The sequence below is a fragment of the Arachis ipaensis genome, chromosome B01 (assembly GCF_000816755.2).
Source record: "Arachis ipaensis cultivar K30076 chromosome B01, Araip1.1, whole genome shotgun sequence".
In the NCBI taxonomy this organism is placed as follows: Eukaryota; Viridiplantae; Streptophyta; class Magnoliopsida; order Fabales; family Fabaceae; genus Arachis; species Arachis ipaensis.
Genome location: NC_029785.2, coordinates 4,524,907 through 4,540,451, shown reverse-complemented (window position 1 = coordinate 4,540,451; position 15,545 = coordinate 4,524,907). Strand labels below are relative to the sequence as shown.

Genomic DNA, 15,545 nt, shown 5'->3' with positions numbered 1-15,545 from the left:
ATGATATACCATGCTCATTTTTATCCATTTAGCTTTCTGGTTTATAAACTATCCTGATGAATTTGTTTAAAAACATTGAAGATTTTACTTTGAATACCATGTAAATCATTAGTTATAATTTGGGTCTGTGATACAGATCCAAACAAACAATTTCACACTGGCACTTCTAAGATTGTGGGTTTTAAGTAAAAAGGAAACAGAAAAGAGAGAATAATGACTCATGAAAGATATGATCATATTTCTATATTCGTTTTCTTTTTCTTTATAACACCTTTAGTTAAAGTATATCAAGCTTTAAGCTCATCAAAATTGATCTCTCTACACAAATTAACATCAACTCCATAAAATACTATTGGCACAAGGCAACTTAGAAACTAGAGACAGTGAGGCTAAAAAGTTAACTCAGCAACTCTGTTGGATGGGGGTACAGATTTTCTTATGGTTATGAGGTCATCAGTTTGGTTCTTTAGTTGGACCAGAAATGTTATTAACTTGGACAACTGTGGTCAAAATTGGAGTGAACTGTGGCCAGTCGAAGTTGAACCACCCCTTGGATTGCTTTAGTGCACGGAGAAGATGGATAAACCAAATTGCATGCATTCAACTGTTGAAATAATTCCAAAATTCAAATGCTTAGTATCAAACCACCTTAGAGACTTGGCCAGTTCACTATGGTATAAACCCTAAACCATAAGCTTGCTCGCCATCGTCTTTCGTAATCTTCCATAGCCACTAATCATCCACTAACTTTCTAATAAGTTCCCAACATTTTGCACCTCCTTCAATTATTCAACTTTCGATTGATTTGCTCTAAAAATCATATTAGATCGGATCAAATATACATGTTTTTTACTTCTACATCTGATATATGGTCTGACAATTTTCGAACCGGATCAGATTGGATATGCAGATACGAGGCTTTTCAAAATAAAAAAAAATGTTTTTTAATTTTTTCATGAATTTTTTTCCCTTTTGGATATGTTTTACTTCAAAAACAGTATTCAAAAATTATTTTCTTAAATAGTAGAGATAAGATAACCAATATAAAAAAGGGAAAAGAAATAAGACTACTTAACAAATATATTAATATATATATAATTTTGTCTCATCCATAGGATTGGATCTGAAAATGATATACCAATATCCGATATTCGATCCTATATACTTGCAGTGATAAAATTATTCTGTCTTTCTCTCTTATTCCCTTAGCTTTCTGTTGCTACAAAATAGTAAAAAATGACAAGATTTTCCGGCAGAGTTATGATTTGGCCAACTTCACCAATGAGTCAAAACAGCATTTCTTTAGAAAATAGGAAAGAATATTACGATAATTAACAAATAAATAAACTTGAAAACAATATTTGTAGTTTACACCTAAAGTAAACTGTGAATTGATAACCCATTAGTTAAGAATAATCATGCTTCATTATTAGATTTTTGGATAATAAAATTGGGCTCGGGATAATTGAATTAAAAAGTAGACCAAGAATTGTGAAAACATGATATGGGCCTATACAAGATTGGCATACCTGAATTGAGGCCATACAAGAATGCTTTGGCACTGAGTTAGATCTATATGGTTGCAATTGGTTTAGGGAAGAAAAATATAGAAACACAGAGAAACTAGAGTGTGTTTGGATATTGAGATTGATATAAAGGACAGTGTATTTTCTAGATCTGTCTAAACCTAAGACAAAGAAAAGACACAAATTTTCTCTCTTTTTTTTGGGTATTGAATTTTCTAAGTCTTTATCTCTACATTTGTTATTAAATTTCATAAAATGATTCTGGAGAGGACAATAGTGCAAAAAAGAGCCGAGTTATTTTACATAGATATTTAATCATGTATTGTCGTAATAACAAAAAAAAAATCTTTTCATATCTATTGTTTGTAATAGTTTACACTTCATTTGAAGTTCCATTGAATCCTTCTTTCTAACTTGAATTTTCTTTTATTAGAGGCTCATGCAGTTGGGAGTGGAGCGGCTCGTTTTGCCTGCTGTTCCTAGTGTTGTAGACACATGGACTGGTTCTTTTGGCTTTGTAAAGATGACAGAGTTCGAGAGGTCGCAATTCTTGGACAATACTTTTTTAGATTTTCAGGGTACCATCATGTGCCAGAAGCTGCTGAAGATTCCATCTTCAGAACCGGTTTTGTTAATAGGTTTGTAACTTTCCAAGTGTCTTGTTATATAGCAATGTATGTGCCAGTGATTACATCTTTAACGTTTCATATTGCAGAGTCCCAACAAAGGACACAGCATGTTTTGCCTGGAAACAAGTTAAATTTTGACGGTGATCTGATATCTGAAGTATTACACCAAGCAGAAGAAACTGACAAACGAGAGAGAGAGAATTCACAAATCCACAAGTATGTATCAGCTCTGTTTATTAATTCCTAACATGAAATGAGATTATAATGGCATTAGATCCATCAAATACTCTCTGGAGAACAAGTAGGAAGAAGATCAAAGAAAAGATACACAATTTTCACTTCAGAAGTTGCATTTGGCATAACACTATACCCTCAATATAATTGGAAATTTGGAATTTCAGTTGCATTCATTCAATTGAAGTTCCTCACTAAGCTTAAATTTTGATGGGGTCTTGTGGATTTGATATATGTTAATATTCATTATTACAATTCTTGCCAATAAGTATAGTATATTAAAATATGCTGTTCTATTTTGAGAAATGATGATAATATTGTATCTAAATGAATGTTGTATTTTTCCAGTAATTGTGCTGGAAGCAATGATCATTGCAGTAATGGTGCCATTGACATTGAGCAAGTCACACCGGTACTTTCATCTTTGTCTTCTTAATTGTATAAGTGATTCATTCACATTTTGTTTCCATCTTGTTATCTTGTTTTAGTGTTAACACTGAATTTTATTTGGACTCTTAGGTGAATAAACCAAGTCTTGAGGATCAACAGTGGCAGAATGATCCACAGAGCTCTATTGTAACACAAGCTGACAGTAATAATGGCTCACCATATAAGTGCTACTACAAAAGAAGGAAATACACAAAGTTTTAGAATTTAACGAGGTGGTTGGGAGTATTTTCGTTTCAAAGTTAGGGGTACAAAAGTGTAAATTTAGGTAACTATGTGCATTCCTTGCATGGATAAACATGAGCCTCATAGGTGCAAAAAAATGCCACTTTTGATTGGATCTGGAAATGTGAAAGTTTGACCATGTTTCTCTCTAAGGATGAATATAATTATTGGGAGTAAAGAATGTAAAGATGAATAGGAGAGTCTTGTAATCAATGCTTTGTTTATTACACACTCAAATGTTCAATAAGAGTTATTATTACTTAATTTCAAAAAAGTTGAATAATTTTTGTTAGAGACGATCTTGGAGATTTCTTTAGTTTAAAATGTCATCCAGTGGGTTAATTTTGTTGGGTTTTAGATAATCTGAAATTAAGGGTTTTTTTTATGTTTTGACAGTTTTTATTTTGGTAATATTAGGTGTATATTAAAATAAACAAAGTCACCAAAAAAAAAAAAAATAAACAAGCAAAATCAGCTTTTAGTATTATAAAATACATATTAAAAATATATTAAATAATACATGTATTTATGAATGAATATACTAATAGGAGAGACCGTCTTCAACATAGTGCTCTGATAAGGTTTCTAATAACTGCCTATTAAGGTTTCCAAAGCTCCAGAGGATGAAAATGCAGTTGAACAGAGGGTGAAGGGTGTCAACTTACAAATGGCATCCAAGGTGCCATGAGAACTATAGTTTGGGGGAGTGGATCCTCTCCAGTAAACAAAAAACTCCAGTGCTTAATCTAACCATTTATTACTCTCTCTCTCTTATTTATTTCTGGTTCCACTTATAGAATCAAATGTGAGAAATCACACTGTATCTTGTCAAGTGTTAAAAAAACTGGAGATGATCAATTCCATAGTTTGGAATTGTTTGTTTGGAAAGACCCTGACAATTCACTCCCTAAAAGAAATATGTAAATCCCACTCCTCCAAGATTGTGCTCATAAGTGAAACAAAGAACAAATCTCGACAGGTGGAAGCAAAACTTCGGGTATGCGGCTACGAAAACTAGCGTATTGTTAACCCGTCAGAGTGACAAGAGGACTTGTGCTAGCTTGGAAGGACAACATCAATGTTCAAATTATAAACAGTGAAGAATTCTGTGGCAGCCGAAGTTAAGAGGTCCAAAAGCAATGAGGTATGGGGGTTCATTGGTGTCCATTTGAGTTGTTCGGAATAAATTCAATCCTTACCGTTTGACGAGCTTACAACAATGAGTCAACAACCGGAAGGAAAAGTGGTACAACAAGCCAAGCGGAAAAGGAGGGTGGAGGCAAAAAATCAGCAACCACCATTTCGACATTCATTAATTTTATTGACAACGACGAATTTGTGGATATTGGAATGGTGGGGCAGCCTTTCAGGTGGACAAATCGAAGACAAGGAGAGGAGTTGGTGAAGAAGAGGCCTGACCGCTATTTAATTGGGATGGGATGGAAGCTGAAGTTTCTGAATGTAGTGGTGCACAGGCTCACAGAATCAGGTTCGGATCATGCTCCTATCTTAATGGAAACTGAACCTCAATCCTAGTATAATAAAAGGCGTTTTAAATACCAGGAACGTTGGTGTGGAGAAGAGGATGTCAAGAGAATTGTCGGTGGAGTGTGGCAAATGGAAATAGTAGGCTTGGCTATGTTCTCCTTAGCCCAAAAGTTGAAAGAATGTAGACATGGAGAGCGAGTGACTGGAATCAATGGGGGAGAGGAGATTACCAGATTGGAGGAGAAGCTGGAGCTGACATATATGAAAGAAGAGAGCTATTGGCGAGAAAATATCTAAATTCAAATGGCTAAAAAAAGATCAGAACACTAAATTCTTTCACCAGAAATTTCAATCAAGGGTGCGAAGGAACAGAATTTGGAGATTAGTTGGGAAGGACAATGAGATTACATCGAAATCGGAGGATATTGCAAAGGTAGCTGAATACTACTTTTACGATATTTTTACTTCTTGTTCGGCCGATTCGAATCCATATTTAGAGGATTTGGAGCCTAAGGTTATAGTTTCCATGAACCGTAGGCTCCAAAAGCCGGTAACTATGGAGGAGTTCAAACGAGCTACGCTTAGTGTTCATGCTCAAAGTTCTCCTAGTGATGATGGGTTTACGGCTAAGTTTTTCCACTTTTTTTGGGATATAGTTGGAGCTGATGCTTTTAAGACAATGTAAAGTTTCTTTCACAGTGGCAGAATTCTAAAAAGTTTCAACCATACTCAAATTTATTTGATTCCAAAGGTGCCAGATGCCAATGACAAGACTCAGGTAAGACCGATCAGTTATGTATAAGATTATTTCTAAAGTTATGGTTCACCGATTACAAGATATTATGAATAAAATCATAATCCCAAATCATAGTGCTTCTCTTAAGGATAGACTCATTTCAGATAATATCCTAATTACCCACGAATGTATGCACTATTTGAAAAATATGAGAAGTTGGGCAGATCATGAGATGACTATTAAATTAGATATGAGCAAAACTTATGATAGGGTAGAATGGCATTTCTTATGGTATATCATGAATAAGCTGGGCTTTGATGCTAAATGGATTAACTGGACTAAGGAATTGGTAACAACTGTTTCTTACTCTCTTATTGTGGAAGGTCAACCTTTTGACTTTTTTCGACTTTTTTAGGCCAAATAGGGGCATCCGACAAGGTGACCCCCTATCTCTTTCTTTTTTGTGAAATCCTTCTTGTTACACAAGGCAGAGCAAAACAAATTAATTCAAGGGGTTCAAGTAAATCGAAGATGCAAAACAATTAATCACCTTTTGTTTGCTAATGATTCAATCTTTTTTTGCAAGGGTTCACCTAATACAAGCCAAAGCATTTTGGAATTGTTGGAGATCTATGAGGGTTTCAGTGGACAAAAAGTCAACTTGAATAAGTCGGCCATTTTTTTCAGTCACAACACACTTTGGGACACAAGACTAGCTATTGTACAGACACTAAATATTGAACATATCGGATTCCAAGACAAATATTTGGAGCTGCCTCCATAGTTCAAAAATCAAAGAAAACAACTTTCGGAGCTATCAAGGATAAAGTTCAGAAGAAGATTCTGGATTGGAAAAAAAGTTTATTGACCTCAGGTGGCAGACACACGCTATTGAGAGCGGTAGCGAAAGCGATTCCTATTTATACACTCTCTTGTTTCAAGCTCCCGGACACGCTGTTGACTGAGATTCATAGCATGCTCTCGCAATTTTGATGGGTCAAAAAGACAAAGCAAAGAATGGTATGGGCTAAATGGGGCACAATGACGAGACTAAAGAATGACGGAGGACTGGGGATCAAAGACCTAAGGGCGCAAAATTTGGCTTTATTGGGCAAGTAATCTACCTACACTTTCACAAATGCTCAAAGCTAAATATTTCAAATATAGAGATTTCTTACAAGCAGAGATAGGTAGCATACCATCGTGGGGCTGGAGACCTGTTCTTGAAAGGCCCAAGGTGATTGAGAAAGGCTTGTTATGAAAAATAGGTTCTGATGCTAATGTCCGCATCTTCCAAGATCCCTAGCTCCCACCACCATTTCTCTTTAATGTCCCTCAAGCTGCAATCCCAATCCAACCGAATCTACAAGTGTATTATGTTAGTATGCTACTAAATCCTGATAGAAACTAGAACAAAAACCTGATTCAGTCAATTTTTTCAATTGATATATGCAATAAAATTTTTTCAATCAAACCATCAAAGGAGGAGGATGAAGTTAATTGGTGCTAGACAAAATCCGGTATATATGAAGTTGGATCAGGATAGAAGATTGCTTATGAGTTCTTTCATTCTCCTACTTCACTTAGGCCTCAGAATATACAAAATAACAGAGTATCGAATAGCATTTGAGAATTGAAATTACCTCATAAAATTAAGATTTTTTTTGTGGAAGTCTTCATGCAAAGCTTTCGGTGTTGCGACAAATCCATGGTCGGTTTGCATCCACCCCTGCCACTTGCTAAAGATGCATGCTAAAAGATGAATCAATTTCTCATGCCTTGTTCCAATGCCCTCTGTCTTCAATAATATGGATACTAAACTTAATAACCCCTGACCTATACCTTTTCCAATTGGTAGCAACGAGCCTTATCTTAGGCAGCGGCTCAAATCGATGAAGACAAAAGATCCTCTTCATTGCGGCGCTGTTTTGGAGCGCTTGGAAGGCAAACAATCGGTGTCTTTGAGAAGTTAATAAGCCCAGCGCCAAAGATAGTGCAAGAAGCCAGCAATTTACTGTGTGAACTTCATAGCCATACCTAATGGATGATGCTATTTCCCTTTATTCTTACTTTACTCTTTCTTAAGCTATTTCTAATCACTTTTGGTGATGATTTGGGAAACCCAATTTCTTTTGTACTTTCTTATGAAAATACCTTTATTTTTTTAATAATAAAATGACATTTACCTTTGTAAAAAAAAAATACACATGTATTTGTGTATATGGTGGCTGATTTTTCAGTATGAAAATAACATTTTTGTTAATTTAATTCATAAATTGATATAATGATTTGCAACTAGTTATATGTATGCCAAAAATCAGTCACTAAATGCGTATTGAATACGTATTAAACATTGAAAATGAGTTAAACATGTATATTTATACACAAATATATACTAGCTTATATTTCATTACTAATTTTTTGTATGCATATAACATTTTTAAATAATTTAATTTTACATTTTTATCATCTACTTACCACACAATTTTTCATCACTACCAATAAATGCAGTGGGCTGCATTGGACAAATCTAATTATAATGTAAATCTATAGAATTCACAAATCAATTCAATATTTTTCTCATTAATTCCAAACAAAGAATTTGATTTTGAAATAAAAACAATTCTAATTCCATGGTGTTCCAAACAACCTAAATGATGAAATTGCTTTTTCAATCATAATAAAAGATTGGTTAATTACCAATTGAGGTTTATTCTTGTAGTAAAGTGTCTAGTCCACCGCAACAAGGGGAACCAAAATTCCAATCTTGGCTATGAGAATCGTCCATGTTTAAGATCCACATGGTACTCGAAGAGGATGTGACCACTAGGAGTAAAACCTATGAGCAACGAAAGAATAAAAAGTTAAATCTTTGGACAAGAATAGTACACTAAAATTAGTCACTAAAATCAACTACTAATATATTTGTGTATAAATACATGTGTGGTTTAATTTATTTTCAATGTGTATTTATATTCCAACATGTATTCCAACATGTATTTTATACCATTGACTAATTTTGGTGACTAATTTTAATATACACGTAACATAGTCGAAATAAATTAGATCTCTATAAGAAATTTATCGATGGAAGTGAAATGTTCTAAGAAATCATCCTACATCTTATGTACTTCTTGAGTTGGTATCTAAGAAAATTTCTGTTCTTTTCTGTTGAGTCGAGCTTTCTAGGTAAGATGGAGCACATCATTCCAAGTACCTACAAATGGCAAACGGAAGTTAGTTGTTATACCAAAAATTAATTGTTGAATAATGGAATAGGGTTATAGTGGCTATAATCACTAAGGATCATTTTTTTTTCTTTTTCTTATTTTACAGAAGATAATATTTCATTTGAGGAAAACTCATATAATACTACATATATATAAAAAAATTAGAATAAAATATACTTTTTGTTCTAGGAGTTTGTTAAAAGTTTTAAAAATATTCCCAAATTTTACTTTGTTTTAATTTTGTCTCAAAAATTTTCAATTTGCATTAAATATATTCTTGACGACTAATTTTTCAAAATATTTAGGACTAATTCAGGAACAATTTCATAATAACAACTTTTAACACAAGTAAATTAGACATAATTGTCATGCATTATTATTAGATTGGTCCTAAACTTTACAAAAATTTAACTGTCAGAGATATATTTGATGCAAATCGAAAATTTAGAGACAAAATTGAAACAAAATAAAATTTAGGAGTATTTTTATAAATTTTGACAAATTTCAAACTTAAAAAATATATTTTACCCTACAAAAAATTATAACTCACTTCAAAAAAGACAAACAAATTTTCTTTATGTTGAATTAAAACCTAAACGTCGGGTCAATATTCAGACTACAAAGAATTTTGAATAGACAAATTTGAGTTTTTTAGTTTTTAGATCTACATAAAAAAATATTGCAACATTGTGAGATATTTTCTCTCCTATGTCCGAAAATATTTCCATAATCGAAAAACAACTCTCCATGTATTCTTTCACATATCTTTACCACCATATACAAATTATGCATCAAGAAAAAATCAAGTCATCACAAAAGAAGAGAAACATCCATAAAGGATAAAGCCAGACACCAAAAAAAGGGGGGCAGGGGTCACAACATCGAGGTTATTGAAGAGTAACAACCACAAAGAAAACAAAGCCAAAAAGTAGCGAAGCAAAGAGAGAAATAGGGGGTCCGGAGAGGAGAGAAAGGAGAAGGAAAAGAAGAAATAGGGTGGAAGAAGAAGAAAGGATCGAGGAAGAAGTGAGGGAACGAAGAAAGGATGGGAGGAAAGAGAGAGAGAGGGAGGATCACTGCTGACTTACAAGGCTAATGGTGGAGGCAGTCCTCCACCAAACTAGCACAAGTTCTCTTCTCCTTTGTCACAAACAAAACCTATATCTACTCTCTTAGAAGTTAGAACTTAACCTTTTGGAAATAATATAAATCACAACTTTGCAAGGAAACTGATTAGGATACTAGCCAACTAGTATATGGATTGCAAAAGAAGTTCAACATGGAGGGGAAAAAAACCTAAATCCACACACCACAGTCCAAAATCATGCTGCTGCGCCGCGCCGCCCACAACTTTCCCTCGCTCAGAAGTCGTCCACGCCGCCCACCACCATCTTTTGCTCAAAACCATCTGCGTCGCCCACCATTGTCCGTCGAGTCCTTTTTTGTTGAATTTTCTCTTTGAAGCAAACGTGAATTTAAATTATCAAGAGAAACATTCAAAACCAAATGAAAAGAAACATAAAAAATAAAAATAAAAAAATCTAGAACAAAAGGAAAACAAGCATTCAAAGAACATCCGAAAACTAAGAAAATAAACATTTAAAACTATTAAAAAAATCATCTAAAACCTAAATAGAGAAAAAAAAAACATAGTATTGTATTCATTAGTATTGAAGCAGGTAATCAATTTAATTATAGTTGAAATTCTACCATGATTGTAGAGATTGGTTGTAGATTTCATTGGACATGAAAACTAAATCAAGAATTCAAGATACATATGTAATTCTCTCTTTCCTTTCTCTATTCTTTACTGATATTAGAGACAACACACAAAAAGTCTTCTACATAAATACATTTCTATATTTCTGATAAAAAAAAAAGTTACAAGTTTAAAACCATTTTAATTCAACCCCCTTCTCAAAGTTTAGTAAAATCATCATATAGAACATATTCAATCGTCCACTTTAAACATACCAGATATAATCAAACTAGTAATTGCCATTAAACTTAAATGGAACATAGTCATCTAAGTTAAGCATACCAAAATCAAGTCAAGCATGCTATAGTTAAGTAAGTAAAAACTTGCTATCCTAAAAATTTAAACATACCAAAAGAAAGTTAAGCAAATCATAGCTTGCTATCTAAAGAAACACCAAATACAAAATATATATTTCAATTACTACATCACTTAATGTTCAGTGCCAACGAGAGAGAAAACATAAGAATTAGAACTTGTTGAATTTATACCAAGAGTTAGAATACCAAATAGAAGATAACTATATATGTACATCTATAATACATGAAGCCAAGTGATTGAAGAATAATATTTGTGTGAGACTTTAGACAATGTTTGGTTAGTAGGTGTGTCCATCTAATACATAGATATGGGTGAACGCGGATCGAATAAGATATGGCCAAAATTTTGATCCGATCCGCACATTTGCGGATCGGATATCGGATATATCCGTCAAACATAAAAATATTTTTAAAAGTTTATTTTTATTAAAAAAATATCAATAAAATTTATTTTTTCTACGACAACAACTACTAAACCTTGTCTCACTAGATGGGGTCGGCTACATGAATCAAACGATGTCAGAGCTTTATCATGTATCATGTCTATAGAGAGACCATTTACATGTAAATCTCGTTTGACCACTTCATGATAGTCTTCTTAAGTCTTCCTCTGCCTTTCACCCTTTATCCATCTTCCATCTCATCCACTTTCCGTGTTCTGTCGGTCTTCATTTTTTCTATTATTTTAAATATGTTTACTCTTAAAATAATATTAAACATACTTTTCTTAAATAATAAATTAAAATAATACAACATATATGATAATTATTAATTGAAATAAAATATAAAAAGAATATTTATTTCTTTATTTTTGCGGATACGCGGATATGCAGATCGGATATGCGGATACCTACACAAAATCCGCAATCCGATCCTGTTAGTGTGCGGATCAGATCCGATTCGATAGCCTTGCGGATCGGATCCATATCTGCAATTTTCGGATTGGATTTAGATAAACACGCGGATATGCAGAATGGATCTGATTCATAAACACCCATGGTGGCACACATCTACCGTTTGGTTGGAGAGACAATTTTTTAAGCCTGCGTTTGCTTTGTGTATCTAAATATATAGACACTAAAGACATAGACACAATAAGAGACACAAATTTTTTAAACTTGTTTGGCATACAAGTACAAAACAGAAGACACAAATCACAATCTTGTTAAATTTCAATATTACCCTTATTGTAAACTATTACCAGTACCACCACTACACAACTACCATCTTAACCAAACTACCACTATTAACAATCAGCCACCATCTCAACAAAAAATAACTTCCAATAATAATCTAAAACTAAATAATAAATTTAATCCAACAAATATCAACAAGAAATTCAATCCAACAAAATTATTTAAACAAAATTTAACAAAAATTCAAACAAATAAAAAATTAAACTATACAAAAAAAGTGCCAGGAGGGAGAACGGATCTAGAACATGATAACAGAGTACAGATCTGGAAATACAATGCATGGGAAAACAGAGAACGGATCAGAAAATATGATGACAGACGAGAGAACGGTGTGATGATGGTCTAGGTGGAAGAAAGGGGGAGAGGCGGTGGTCTGGGTGGAAGGAAAGGAGGAAGAGAGGCAGTGACTGGTGGTACGATAGGAGAGGCGGTAGTGGTCGAAGTGGCAAGAAGAGAAGATGAAAAGTTAAACTCTTCTGTATTTTGGAAGTGGAAGGGAAAATGGATGAAAGGAGTATGAGAAAGGAAAAGAATTTGAAGGGTAATTTTGAAAATTAAATATTAAAAATATTGTGTCTATGTCTCAAGTTTAGTGTTTCACCCCTCCTTGCTATACACAAATTTTGTGTCTGTGTCTTCCCGTGTCTATCAGAATTTTGTCTCTTACTAACCAAAGAGAAGAACGTGTACTTCCATGTCTATGTCTTGGGTAGACACACCCACTAACCAAACGCACGTTCTTCGTTTGGTTAGTAAGACACAAAATTCTGATAGATACAGGAAGACACAAAGGCAGACAAAGACACACAATTTATGTATAGCAAGGAGGGGTGGAACACTAAACTTGAGACATAGAGACAATATTTTTAACAATTAATTTTCATAAGAGTAAAGCTAGGGAGCCAAAAGCATATCAGCCAAAATCCAGCCAAATACCTTTGGATGAATTCAAAATCTCTACGAGTTAATATATATGGATGTTTCTTTTATTAAGTATCAGAATGTTTCTTTTTCATATTAAATGGATGTTCTTTTATATATTTTTCGAATTTTTTTGTATTGCAAATGTGAATGTCTCTATTTCTTTAAGAATTTTATATATATTTTTTTTTAAATTTTATAGATATTTAATTATTTTTGTTAAAATATAATTAGATGTTTCTTTTGTTAAGTATTAGGATGTTTTTTTTCATATTAAATAAATATTTTTTTTATATTTCTATAATTGTTCAAGGACTTCTTTTAGCTAAGATCATGTAGTTTATCAAAACGGCATCTAATATCCCAAAACAATTGCGTACAAGGTAGAATCTCTTCATACAATGTGATGAAATCCCAGAAAAGAGTGTGTCCAAACACAAAAGAACGCATTCAATAGAAGAGAACTAGATCATAACAGTAAAAAAACTCCTAGAAGAACATAAAGAACAAAAAAAAAATATGAATACAACCTCCCACATCACTGTCAACATCTATACCCTTTAACTACTAATATAATAACTATCCCTAGACCCTAATAAAAATGAAACCCAGTACACACGAATTCCAGCCCCTTCTCACTTGAAGTCGCATTGCATTCTACTTATTACCAAATATGTAATGCTTCACATAAAATCTTGAACGCCACAGCCTCCCTTCAGCAATAACCATCAATAGTATCCATGCCACGTCCTATGATATATCTGAAAATCAGACTCTTCTACCATGATTATCCGTTCCTTACGTTCCACAACATCTCCTTACGGTGGCGAATCCGACGAGTCAGATGTCGGTGATAGAAGAGGAGTGGATCGCAGTGGGGAGGCAGAGAGGGCCTGACGGTGAGAGAAATGGATCTGTGTGTGTGTGATTGTTAGAGGTGAGTAGGTTAATGTGAGAGAGAAGAGAAATATTTTTATAGATTTTAATTAGGTTTACTTAATCAATTTAAAAAATTTAAAATTAATTAATTATTAATATAAATTAATGTAGTTTTGTTTAGTTTTTGGCTGATAAGCTTTTGGTTCCTTATACTTTTCCTTTTCATAATTACTCTTAAAATTCTTCTCCTTTTTGGGTCTCCTTTCATCCATTTTCCCTTCCACTTCCAAAATAAAGAGAGTTTAACCTCTCATCTTCTCTTCTTGTCACTCCAACCACCACCGCCTCTCCTCCCGTCGTACCACCAGTTTGTTGCCGCCTCTCTTCCTCCTTTCCTTCCACGGCCTTTCTTCCACCCAGATCACCGCCTCTCCTCCCTTTCTTCCACCCAAACCACCGCTACCACCCCATCCCGTCCTCTCTTTTCTCCTCCCTCACTTTTTTTTGTCTTCACGGTTGTCTCTTCGCCAGTTCGCTGCTGTCACTTGTTGTAGTTGTTGCCTCTGTTTCACTCCATGTAGACGATCTCGTCTATCACCGTTTTTCCGCATACTGTGTTTCTAGATTCGTACTCTGTTACCACATTACGTTCCAGATCTGTTCTCCCTTCTGGCACTATTTTTTTGTTTTTGTATAATTTAATTTTTTATTTGTTTGAATTTTTGTTAAATTTAAAATAATTTTGTATTAATTTTGTTAGATTTAATTTTTTGTTGATATTTATTGGATTAAATTTGTTATTTAATTTTAGATTGTTATTGGTAGTTATTTTTTGTTGAGATGATGATTGATTGTTAATGGTGGTAGTTTGGTTGAGACCGTTGTTGTGTAGTGGTGGTATTGATAACAGTTTGCAATAAGGGTAAAGGAAAAGTATAGGTACCAATAGATTATTTACCATCTTATTGCCAACAATAATTAATTATTATATTTTAAACATATGTAGAAAGAGACACATCCAAAAAATACATCTATAAAAACACTTCTATTAGACACAGTCATAAAAAATATATTTTTACTAGACACATCCTCAAAGACACTTCCATTAAATACAGTTATAAAGAGTTGGCATGTTGTTGGTAACGTAACAAGATTATAATAAGATTGTGATTTGTATTGGTATACTAAAGTTTAAAAAATCTGTGTTTGTGTCTTCGGTGTCTATGTCTCTATGTCTATTTATTAAATATGTCTCTATGTCTATTTATTAAAGGATAGACAAAACAAACGCAGCAGCCTAGATGTCTCTTCAGGAAGTTGAGACATGGATTTTTTTATGTTGGACACAAATTTTTTATTCATTTTTACCATTAATATTTTGTGAATTCTCCAAATCTACCCTCCTTCTTCCCCATGTTCTCCTCCACTCTCACCAACATGCTGTTTTGAATTGTTGAAAATATTAGTAGTTATTGCACCAATGTTAAAAGAAAAGTAATAAATTGAAGTGGGGACAATGGATATTGTTGAAAATATTAGTAGTTATTGCACCAATGTTAAAAGAAAAGTAATAAATTGAAGTGGGGACAATGGATGTGGTTGAAGGATAATATTTGTGTGAGGCTTTGGTACTTGAAAACATACATCCTATCTAATCTCCTCAAAGGTGGCACATGATGAATCCTTTAGCTATCAAGAGAATTAGACAAAAGTGTGGATCTTTCTCTTATAATATGTATATGCAGTGATCAAGAATTAATCATCAAAGACTTGAATCACAAAGATCTTACACTATTATCTTATCTCATCATGTACACTAGATATCCAAAATTCAAAATAAATCACTCAATCACGTCATGAAAGCACCTACCACAATGTACTTTTGGATTTTTTTAATTTTTTATTAATAGTTTGCTAGCTAAGTGTGTTTATTTTGGCTATTCTTCCCGTAAATAACA

The 15,545-nt window shown here is 33.4% G+C and overlaps 1 protein-coding gene and 1 long non-coding RNA gene across 3 annotated transcripts in view; one reads left to right on the top strand and one right to left on the bottom strand.

Moving 5' to 3' along the window:
• LOC107616197 lies at window positions 1,450-3,335 on the top strand. 2 transcript variants are annotated; one of them, XM_016318191.2, is made up of 5 exons: window positions 1,450-1,729; window positions 1,960-2,164; window positions 2,242-2,371; window positions 2,738-2,801; window positions 2,909-3,335. In XM_016318191.2, the coding sequence occupies exons 2-5, from the start codon at window positions 1,966-1,968 to the stop codon at window positions 3,038-3,040; spliced, it is 525 nt and encodes a 174-aa protein (XP_016173677.1). In that variant the 5' UTR covers window positions 1,450-1,729; window positions 1,960-1,965; the 3' UTR covers window positions 3,041-3,335. The 2 variants fall into 2 exon arrangements, with proteins under 2 accessions (XP_016173677.1, XP_020971895.1); XM_021116236.1 differs by lacking the exon at window positions 1,450-1,729 and having other exon boundaries at window positions 1,741-2,164.
• Window positions 6,677-15,545, bottom strand: part of LOC110269011 — a 10,860-nt gene continuing 1,991 nt past the window's right edge. The window contains exons 3-4 of the long non-coding RNA XR_002357872.1: window positions 8,406-8,502; window positions 6,677-8,124 (exon numbers count right to left, since the gene is read on the bottom strand). This is a non-coding gene — a long non-coding RNA (uncharacterized LOC110269011). The remainder of the gene's footprint in view (window positions 8,125-8,405; window positions 8,503-15,545) is intronic.

Bases quoted from the DNA above. Each gene is read 5' to 3' on its own strand.
- LOC107616197 (XM_016318191.2), top strand. From the start codon at position 1,966: ATGCAGTTGGGAGTGGAGCGGCTCGTTTTGCCTGCTGTTCCTAGTGTT. The intron at 2,372-2,737 runs GTATGTATCAGC...GTATTTTTCCAG, and splicing joins GAGAATTCACAAATCCACAA to TAATTGTGCTGGAAGCAATG. The intron at 2,802-2,908 runs GTACTTTCATCT...TTGGACTCTTAG, and splicing joins ACATTGAGCAAGTCACACCG to GTGAATAAACCAAGTCTTGA.